This window comes from Pteropus vampyrus, unplaced genomic scaffold, assembly GCF_000151845.1.
Source record: "Pteropus vampyrus isolate Shadow unplaced genomic scaffold, Pvam_2.0 Scaffold19, whole genome shotgun sequence".
NCBI classification, from domain to species: Eukaryota; Metazoa; Chordata; class Mammalia; order Chiroptera; family Pteropodidae; genus Pteropus; species Pteropus vampyrus.
The window spans coordinates 6,304,007-6,314,918 of NW_011888800.1; the positions used below are offsets into that span (position 1 = coordinate 6,304,007).

At 48.9% G+C, this 10,912-nt stretch overlaps 1 protein-coding gene across 1 annotated transcript in view; it reads left to right on the top strand.

Annotated features, from left to right (window-relative positions):
* PAK6 (p21 (RAC1) activated kinase 6) overlaps positions 1-10,912 on the top strand; it is a 38,922-nt gene that overhangs the window by 16,698 nt on the left and 11,312 nt on the right. The window contains exons 3-4 of the mRNA XM_023527704.1: positions 6,108-6,316; positions 7,196-7,849. Of these exons, the coding sequence (XP_023383472.1) occupies positions 6,113-6,316; positions 7,196-7,849 (858 nt within the window). The 5' untranslated portion in view covers positions 6,108-6,112. The remainder of the gene's footprint in view (positions 1-6,107; positions 6,317-7,195; positions 7,850-10,912) is intronic.

The window sequence follows — 10,912 nt, forward strand, 5'->3', positions numbered from 1 at the left end:
CTCACTTGGATTTCTTTATAATAATAATTCCTTCCTCCCAGGGTTGTTGTAAGGATTAAGTGAGTTGATACTTGGAAAGGGCCTAGCACACAGTAGGTGCTCAAGAACAGTTACTTCCCTTTCTGTCTCGAATCTCCTCTGACATGACAGTCCCATCCCTCAGTGACCCCAGCCTATGGCTCCCTAAACTTTCCCGCCAGCTCTGTCTTCAGCTTTACTGGGTGTGGCAGCATTTCCTCCAGAAAGTCTCTGCCAGAAACTGACCTGCTCCCCATCTGCCAGGCTCAGGCTGGAGGAAGCAGCCTCAGCAGGAGCTGTGCCTGGGGAGCTTCCTTCTCAAACTGGTTTGGGCTAGGCTCTTCGCTCTCGACACTGGCATCCCACTGGCTGGTCCAGTCATGGGCCAGCCAGCTAGAAAGTAATGTCTGCAGACATTCAGAAGAGGAAAGTTCAAAGCATTCCTCAGTCACAACAATGCATCCAAGCCTGGGAAAGAATCCTCAGCACCTCCCTGCCCTGTGTTGGGGTGAGGTGTCAGACGGGAGGTCACCCTGAGCCTGAGTGGCGCCCTGCCTCTGCCCATTTCTACTGCATGTCTCAGGTCCACATCACTTCCATCAGGCTAGGCAGAAGAAAAGGCAAGGACTGGCTCTCTGAAAATCATCTTCCTCCTTCCTCCTCAGGGATATCTTCTTTAAGGAAATCTCCTCTACTAGAAGAATTGAGTGTGGATGCAAAGAAGTGAGATTCTAGGGACAGCAACTCTAAGGGCTGGTCTGGCCTGATTTACTTTAACACTATGGCCTCAGGGCTGATGCAACAACCATCCTTCCTCAGTTCCGGGGCCTGAAGGTTAGAAACTGGGGAGGAAGATGGAGACCTAGGAATGGAAAATTGAGGGCCCCTATCTGAGCGGGCAGGTATGCTCCAAGAGTATAGGCTTCATTGCTGAAGAGATGCGGGATGTTTGTGTCTCAGGTGTTTCACACCCAGTAACTTGGAAACACTATGGGTGAATGTCTCTTAGGAACTAGTCTTCATGATCACTCTTTTTTTCTTTAAAAATATTGTATTTACTTTAGAAAAGTAGTCCATCATCTTTAAGGAAAATTTAGAAGAGTAGAAAGATGGGGTGGGAGGAAATCACCTGTAGCCCCACCAGTCAAACAAAACAATGAATATTTTGCTGTATTTCCTTTAGCTATTCATCACACTCATCCTGCATTTACAAATTAACCTAGGTGAAATCTTTAAAAAGAAGTCCTACTCCTAACCTGTGTGATCAAGAATTCTGCTTTGGTGTGGAAGAAAAAGAGATTCTGTAGAAAGTAACCTCACAGGGTAATATGAGCATAAATTTCCAACTGGGCAGATCATGGTGGGCAGTCACATCTCCGGCATATAACTTCTTTAATAAAAGGCTTATTGTAACTTTATAATAAACAAGCCCCATCCATTGTTTCTGTGCATCTAGGTTAACATACCTTTAAAATGCCCCCTTTTAGACTCCTCCTTTTAAAGTGTGACAGCGCATAATCTTAACTAGTTTGTAATCCAATCCTGCCCTTGCTTTCTCCCACCTTCATTCGGTCTTCCTTAATTTCAAATGCATAAAAGAAACTGCGAACGTGTTACTCTAGGGAGCATTTGAGATCTTGCTCCCTGACAATTTGCTCCTCGTCAGTTTGGCCCAAACTCTAATAAAAAATAATAATTAAAAAAAAAAAAATCTGCTTTGAACAACAACAAAAAAAACCTGGTAGTTTAATTTGTCTCTGGCCTCAGGGCTGATGCAACAACTACCCTCCCTCAATGCGGGGGACCTTGGGCTTGAGTCTGAAGGTTAGACAAGGGTAGAAAAGGGAGACCTGCAAGTGGCAACCCAGATGTGGACAGGATTGGGCCCCAGCAGGTAGGAACTCCAGGAAAACCCACCAAACTTGGGCCCCACGTACTCACACCAGACCTGGGCCAGGGGATGGCCAGACATTGGGGTTCCCTTTCTCCTGTCCCCGCCTACCCCATTTAGATCCAATTAATTTTGGTGAATAATATGAATTCATTTTTCAGGATTTTTCCTTTTTTCATATGGATATCTAATTGCTTCAGCTACATTTATGGAAAAAGTCATCTGTTCCCCCACCATATTGCAGTGTCACCTTAGTCATAAATTAAGTGACCTCATATGACTGGGTCTATTTCTGGATTCTCTCTTCTGTTCCATTGGTCTAGTCATCAATCTCTGCGCCAGTTCCACAGTATGCTAATTATTGTAGCTTTATAATAAACCTTGATATCTAGTAGTGTAATCCCCCAACTTTGTTCTTCAGGATTGTCTTGGCTATTCCTGGTTCTTTATGTTTCTCTGTATATTTTAGAATCAGTTTGTCAATTCTGACCAAAAGAAATATGCTGGGACCTTGAGAATGAAATAAATCTTTAGGTTAATTGGAAATAATTGACATCTTTACACTATTGAGTCTTCCAATTTATGAATATTCTTTACTATCTGTAATTGTTTTATACTTTTCATAGTATAAAACTTTGATTAGATCCATTCCTAAGTACTTGATATTTTTAATGGAAAATGGTAAATGATATCTGAGGGGTTTTTTTTCCCCCCTGATAACACTCCTGACATCAAATGAGAGGGTTTTTTTTTTTTTTAACTTCCTGAGACCATTTCTTCAACTCAGACACCAATAATTCAATTCAATAATTGAATGTTCAATAATTGAATGTTCAATAATTCAATTCACTGACTACCTGAAGTTAGCACAGACGCCATAGGCTCAGTCTCACAAGCTATCTCCACTTCAGATTCTAGTTACAAGTCCCTGTTCACCTGTGTTTCTGACCAACTGGCTATAAATCAAGGATTTCCATGACTCCCTCCTCAGGTTTGGTAATTCGTTAGAATGGCTCATGGAACTCAGGAAGACACTTTACTTACTGTTACCAGTGCATTAGAAAGGATACAACTCAGGAACAGCCAGATGGAAGTGATGCATAGATGGAAGAGATGTGGCCAAGAACATGGAGATTCCATGCCATCTCCAGACACTTCTCCCTCCCAGCATCTTGATGTATTCACCAACTCAAAGTCTCCTCGAATACTGTCATTTAGGGCATTTATAGAGGCTTCATCAAATAGGCATGGTTGATTAGATCATTGGCCATTGTGATTGACTCGATCTGTGGCCCTTCTCCCCTTCCCAGTAACGGCAGGTGGGGGTGCTGAAAGTTCAAACATTCTTGCCACTCTGGGGACTCCAAGAGTTTTAGGAGCTGTGTGCCAGGAACAAGGGACAAAGATCAAACTTCTATTTCCCACTGTACTGCAGAATCTTTTTTAAAAATTCACTTTGTATTTGTGGCTGGTATGTAGAACTACAACTGACATTTTTATATTGACCTTGAATTGGAGACCTTCTAAATTCACTTATATAATCCCAATAGTTTGTACGTAGATTTTTCTGGATTTTCTATGTACACAATTATATTATCCCAGGCAGTGTTGGCTTCACCACATTTTGGAAGAATCCTGGCAGCCTTCCTATAGGTGTGGATTCCCACTAGCTAAGTGACTGACTCTGACTTCTAAATCTCTGCTTTTACCACCCCCAAAGCCTGAGCTCATTCATGGCTTCGGCCAGCTCCTGCCCTTACCACCACAACCCAGACCCTAGGACTCCACGCCACCTGTCCTTTCTCCTCAGGCCTTCTCTGCCGCCTCTGGGAAGAACTTGTTCTGGAATCATTGTTGGGGTCCTACAGAAGGAGGGTCCTAGAGTCATTCAGACAATGTGCTAAAGACGCTGTCCCCATGCATTTTTGCCGCAAGAGCTGGGCCCTTGGGAGGGGCAGGGGAGTTAGGAGAGGGATCTTCTGGGGACGGGAGAGAGAAGTATTAGCCAGCTCTTCTTTAATTCTAGAGTGTGTCCCTTCACCTCCAGAGGAGTTCACAGAGGAGGGGAGCAGGATGAAACCGTCAGCTAAGCTAAGCGTGAGATAGAGGCTCTGTCTCAGAGACTGTGAGGAAAGACTGTGGGATGAAGACTCCTCTATTGCCAAAGGCTGAAAGGGAGGAGGTCAAGTTTTATCAAACCATCAAAAATCTACATAGTGGAGAGGTTTTGAGGGCCTGAGGTCCCAGAAGTCAGGCCTGGTCCCTTGACAAGTGAATCTGAGAGGTCAGAGTTCAGCATCACTCCCAGACAAGTATCTGCTCATATTCGCACAACGGTAGGGCCCTGAGCTTAGAAACAGGGATACAGAGAGGTAACACAGCAAGAAAAACAGCCCCCATTTACTGGAAATCTCACGTAATACTCTTCAAACCCTGTGAAATACCTTTTATCAACCCCATTTTATGTAGATAAAGAATACCGAGGCTCAAACTGTTTAAGTAACTTGCTCAAAGTCTCCCCAAATAAGTAGGAGACTCCCTACAACTCACCTGCAACTCAACAGGCATATGTCATTCCAAAGTGCTTGGTCCTTGGTGGTCCTGCACAAGGGCTTTGCCTATAGGGACTGTTTGGTGGACTCCTAAACCTTCAGGTCCCAAAAAGCAGCTGACAATCCAAAATGTATGAAATGGATTCAAACCGATTCATGCTTGGTTCATTCTAGTGGGGAAGCTGTGGCTCTTTGAGCCCGCGGCCTTTCTGGGTGGATACCAGCTGCCTCCCAGAGGTGACCTACTCCAGAACCTGCTAAAGTGACCAGGAAAATGCCATTTCCAGAGCAGGAGTCAAAAGAACACCCCAGTATCCAAAGATATCGCAGATCTATGCATAGATGAATTATGCAAGCATTCAAGAAACAAACATGTTTGTTTCTTGAAACGTAGAAGTGACCATTCCAGGTGACATAAGAACCCATTGTGTGTCGTTTACCATAATAAAGAAAAATTACATAACAACAACAACAACAACAACAACAACAACCTATTGAGCTGCTTTGAGCCACTTCAGACGCAAAAGCATTCAAGTGGGCACCAGCCACCCTGACTTCCATCCCATGTGGTTCCAGCCAGGTACTCCCTAAAGGCGAGGCTAGAGCAACACTTGAGAAGAATTACTTTACCTCCTGGGTTTCCAGTCTCCCTCTCTCAAATCCACACACCACAGTCACTCTGAGATGTTGAGGGAGCTCACCTGGGCCTTAGGCAAACCTCACATCAGCAAGGATGGGGAGGGAGGTTTGACTGCAAGTGATGTTTTGTACAGGGTTCTGAGACCTGAGAGAAAGGAGCCCAAGGGAATGGGAGCTCTCTCTTCCCTGAAGAGCTGTAGCCCTGAGAGAGCTGTCCCTCAGGGCTTTCCAGAATTAGGGCTGAGCACCTGGTGACCATGAGGGCCCTCTTGGGGTTCCTGGTTCTATGATAAATGGTCCCAGACTGGGTAACATGTCTGTGACTCGGTGGGTTGGCTTTTTATGAATGTTTTCTATCATATTAACAGATTTTCTGTTGTTGACCCATCCTGGGACAAACCCGAGTTGATTGTGATAAAACAAACAAACACACACAAAAAAAAACAAGTAAAAACTTTAACGTACTATTAGATTCAACGTGCTAGTTTTATTTAGGATTTTCGCATTTATGTTCAAAAGTGAGACTGGTTCAAATTTCCCTTTTCTTGTACTATTATCTGGTTAGAGAATCAAGGTCATACTTTCTTCATAAAATGCGTTTGCTGTCTCTCCTCCCTCTTTCCTCCATTTTTAATTCTTTGAGAGTGGAATGATATTTGTAATGCGCTTTGGATCTTATAAGTACACATCCCCCAGAGTCTGCCTGTTCAGCAGGGGACTTGGTACAGACAAGAAGACACATACCTCTATTCCTTGTTTATAGTCCGTGTTGGCTTATATACGGTGCTTTTGTTGTTTCTGGGATTTCTCTGCTGGGAGCTAGGCATTTCCCTGAGGAAGTAGGCATGAGAGGTGAAGGGAAATCCTGGGCTCAGGACAGGAGAGCTGTGCTGAGGGGAGGGAGCCCAGAGCCTGATGCCCCTGCACCCACCACAGCCACCTGTGCTGCCTGGGCCAGGCTCCTGCAAAGCCCCCAGCTGGAGCTCAGCCTGACCCTCCCCATACAGGCACCATGTTCCGTAAGAAAAAGAAGAAACGCCCCGAGATCTCGGCCCCACAGAACTTCCAGCACCGTGTGCACACCTCCTTTGACCCTAAAGAAGGCAAGTTCGTGGGCCTCCCCCCACAATGGCAGAACATCCTGGACACACTTCGGCGGCCCAAGCCTGTGGTGGACCCTTCACGCATCACACGGGTGCAGCTCCAGCCCATGAAGGTAAGGTGGGCAGCGGGAATGGCATGGCCAAGTTCAGCCTCTTGCACTTCTTGGTGCCTGGCCAAACCACAAAGGCGCCTGGAGGAACCACCTAATCACCAGCTATCAATTAGCTGCTGTTTTCGCTCCCTGCTAATCAGCCTCTCATTTCTCCCTGGGTGACCCAGGGAGGAGGAGCCTGGGGAGTCCCTCTCTGCAGCACTGTAGGGTTGCCAGATTTAGCAAATAAAAATACAGGATGCCCAATAACATTTGAATTGCAGATAGCAACAAATAATCTTTTAGTATTAAATGTGCCCATGCAACTTTTGGACCTGCAGCCCCTGTATGCCCGCAGGGTTTAGTTGTATGGGTTGAGAAGGGTGGGTCCAACGACCTGGTAGGGGAGGAGGTCAGGGCCCTGTGAGGGACTGGAGGCCACAAAAGCAGTGCGTTTGGAGGAGAGCCCTGGACTGGTCCCTGCCTCCTCAGAGAGCTCTATGCATCTCCCAGAAGGCCACAGACAGAGCTGAAGAATGGCAGCGGGCCCCAGGTGGGGTCTGGAGGCCCCCTCCCGCACCCCCTCATTTCTCCAAACTCAGCTGCCCACACCATTTCGCATGCTGGATTATTACCCCGTGGTTACTCACCTGTGTGCCTGGCTGGGCTTCAAGCCTCATGAAAATGGGCCTTTTCCCTGTATTCCCACACCAGCACAGGCCTGACCTGCCATGGGCCCTGGTAAATGACCGAAAAATTAAGGAATGGATAGATAACACTACAAGCAAGGTCCTTATGTGTTCCTCCCTAAGGCACCCCTGGGAAGGCCCTCTGACCTGGTCCCACGCCACCCCTCCATGAACAGGCCACTCATTCATGCTCTTTTCCCCTCCCCTGCAGACAGTGGTGAGGGGCAGCTCTGTGCCCATAGATGGCTACATCTCGGGGCTGCTCAACGACATCCAGAAGTTGTCCGTCATCAGCTCCAACACCTTACGTGGCCGAAGCCCCACCAGCCGGCGACGGGCACAGTCGCTGGGGCTGCTGGGGGAAGAGCACTGGGCTGCAGACCCGGACATGTACCTGCAGAGCCCCCAGTCTGAGCACACTGACCCCCAAGGCCTCTACCTCAGCTGCAACGGGGGCGCACCAGGAGGCCACAGGCAGATGCCATGGCCGGAGCCACATAGCCCACGGATCCTGCCCAATGGGCTGGCCACCAAGGCACAGTCCCTGGGCCCTGCAGAGTTCCAGGGTGCCACACAGCGCTGCCTGAAGCTGGGCACCTGCCTGCAGAGCTCCCCGCCCAGCACCTCGCCCCCCGCAGCCACTGGAAGGCGTGGGACCAAGGCAGCTAGGCATGGATCTGAGGAGGCCCGGCCACAGTCCTGCCTGGTGGGCTCAGCTGCAGGCAAGCCAAGCGGGGAAGGCAGCCCCAGCCCTAAGACCCAGGAGAGCAGCCTTAAGCGCAGGCTGTTCCGAAGCATGTTCCTGTCTACCCCTGCCACGGCCCCTCCAAGCAGCAGCAAGCAGGGCCCTCCACCACAGAGCAAGGTAGGTCAGGGGGATACCCCCGGGGGCACTCTCAAAAGGGCAGGAAGCGGGCCTGGCAGGTGTCCGCTGAGGAGTGCTTGTCAGGGACACAGGCCCTGCCTGGGCTTCCCCACTTAAAGGGTCAGGGTGGGAACAGCATGAGAGAACAAAATAATCAAGAAACCAGCTCAGCCTCAGCTGAGGATTCTACTATGAACCAACTGAGCCCTTGCGCTCCAAAGGTTTAGCATGTGTCAGAGGTTGCAAGCCAGGTCATTTTCTGGGGGGCCTCTGAGAGGCTTATTCTAAACTCACCTGCCCTCTGGGATGTGTCTGGGTGAACCACACCGGTCGGCAGACACCCCTCTGAAAAAGGAGCATCTTTAAACACAAGCCCAGACCTTCCTCTGTCCCTGGTGCCCAGCAACCCTCGCCCAGACCCCAACAGAGATAGGTGCTCCAGCCCTGAGCGGGACAGGGGCTTTCCCTGCTTTCCTCTTCCCAGACCTTTCTGCCTCCACCCCTCGCTTGCCCCAGTGCTCTCCTGAGGTCGTGCAGAGGCTTCCTGGGCTGCTTCTCCCTGAGGCATTCAGCAATGTTCCCTCTTCTAATGAGGATTCTTTTCTGCCCCGCTGCCTGCCTTCCCTTTTTTTTAGTGATGATTGTTTTGTTTAACATTTCTGTAATGATTTAGTCTCGAGTTTGTGTGTCATATGGAAAGCTAGAGGATTGCATTTGCCTGGGTCCGGAAGCAGCAGGAGAGCTGACTCTTGGCCTGTGGGACAGTCTCAAATGCATATATTTTTCTTATAAAAAAGGAAACAGTGAAGGGAGCCCCTAACGGTGACGTGTCTTGGCAGTCAGAGAATGATTTTGCTTCTTACATGCCCTATGACATCCTGTCCGTAGTGATAATAACATCATTTCCCATTTGGCAGATGAGAAGACTGACCCAGAGAGGGTGACAGAGCCCCCAGGTGTCTTAAATGAGTCAGAGAAGGAAGGCATGAGAGCGCCTCTCAGCTCTCGTCTCTTACTCAAGAAGGCTTTGCTATCTTGGCAGCCACTTTTCTCTAGCTCCTTCCTGAGGTACAGGCAGAAATGAGCTTAGGTGGGAGCACGAGGCCTATAAGTCAGACCTAAGAAATAACTGCTGACAGTGGCTCTAGTGATGGAGCCTCCCCTCCCCGGAAGAGGACAAGCCTGGATCCTCCTGTCAGTGGTGGCTCAAGTCTGGTCCAGTCTGAACCTGGGTGGGGAGTTTGAGGAGCAGCCTAGACCCTTAATCTTTCCCAGTTACTGCCAGCCTGAGGCACCGAGGGAAGGAGCTGGGTTTTGGCACTCCAGCCCCACACTAGGACAAGGACAGTGGGCTTAGATCCCCCATGGGATGGGGATCTGGGAGACAGATGAGATGTGGCTTGATGTATCTATCCATGTGAGGAACGTGTCTGTGAGCTGAGGTGTTTCTGGAAGGCTGTGCCCCTGAGGAGACATCCTCCCGGAAAACCAAGGTGGAAGCAGCGCAGAGCTCACTGTCAGGGAAGTGAGAACAAGAACTGATCACTCTCTGCCTCTTGGGAGTTCTGTGGGGGTACTTCAGGGATTGGGAGAAAGAACGCATCAGTGCTGGGCTGGGCACGGACGTGAAGGTTTCTAGGCTCCTGCCAGCACTCCACAGCAGGGCACAGGCCATCCACCCAGCCTCGGTTGGCCTGTCCATGCTGCACACTTTACCGATTATCTACCAAAGGCCTCTGCTGCTGTGTGTACAGGGCAAGGCCCTGCTCCTGTGGGGGCAGGTAGGGGCAGATGGTGGTCGCCTTGGGCTTAGAGACGCCACAGTTCCAAATTCAGGGGAGTGCTTTCCTTCTCAGCACTTTGGGCATATGTTTCTTGATAAATACTCTAAGCCAGGCCTCTAAAGGCAAGGCTGAACTGCTCTGGACCAGGGCTTCTCAACCCTGCACTGTTGACATTTGGATCCTTTGTCGTAGGGGCTGTCCTGTGCATTGTAGGATATTTAGTAGCATCTCTGGCCTCTATCCACTAGATGCTAGTAGCACACCACTGGAATATCTGAATCCGTCCAGATATTACCAAATGTCCTTTGGAAGGCAGAGTCACCCCCAGTTGCGAACCACAGCTTTAGGCAAATTACAACACAGATAGGAAGCATCCAGCTTGTTCCTCCTCCCTCCCAGGAACTCCCAGATCAAACCAGCAGCTAGCCCTCTGCGCCTCAGTACATCCCAGGGGCTAACTGTGGACACTCACAGCAGCTCCCAAGCAGCAGTCATGCACTGATGCCCTGGGAGGTCAGGTTGCCAATGGCCTAGTGTGCCAGGCGTGGATACAGGAGGGTCTGTGGCCCTAGGGCTCTTGTACTCAGTCCCGGAAGCTTGGCCTGTGGTCACTCACATTGGCTATAAGGCAAAAGAAGATCTCAGGTGGGGGCAGGGAGGCCAGCGAGGTAAGAGGGTTACATGTTTGGGGAATTTAGAAATGGTTCCACTTAGAAGTAGAAGGGCCAAGTCAGAAGATCTCAAAAATCAACAAACACTGGTTAAGTCCCTACTGTGTACCATGTACTTTATTATATGCCAAGGGACTATACACCAATAGGACTATACACCAATAGGACTATAGCATAGGGGTCAGGGTTCAAGCTGACCAGGGCTGAAGTTTGGCCTTGCCCTTTACAACTTACTGACTTTGGGAAAGTTATTTGACCTCTCTGAGCCTGTTTTCTCATCCACAGATGTGATAACAATAGTTCCCATGGGATAAATAAAATAACCCACAGGGTTATGAGATAATGCATTCAAGGCCCTTGTCAAAGTGGTAAGCCCTCAATAAATGGCTTTATTATTATCATTTTTAATATTATGACATGGCCTCTGCCTTTGAGGAACTTAGGGTACAAGTGCCCCAAGTCCATAGCTGGAGAGCCTGGCTCTGCCAGCCATGGCCCAGGAAGGGAAATGAGGCATCATTATAACTCAGCGTATGACTCTTCTAGTGGCTTCCTGCCCAAGAAGAGGTCTCAGTCACACAAGTAACTCCAGAATTAATTCAGAGCCC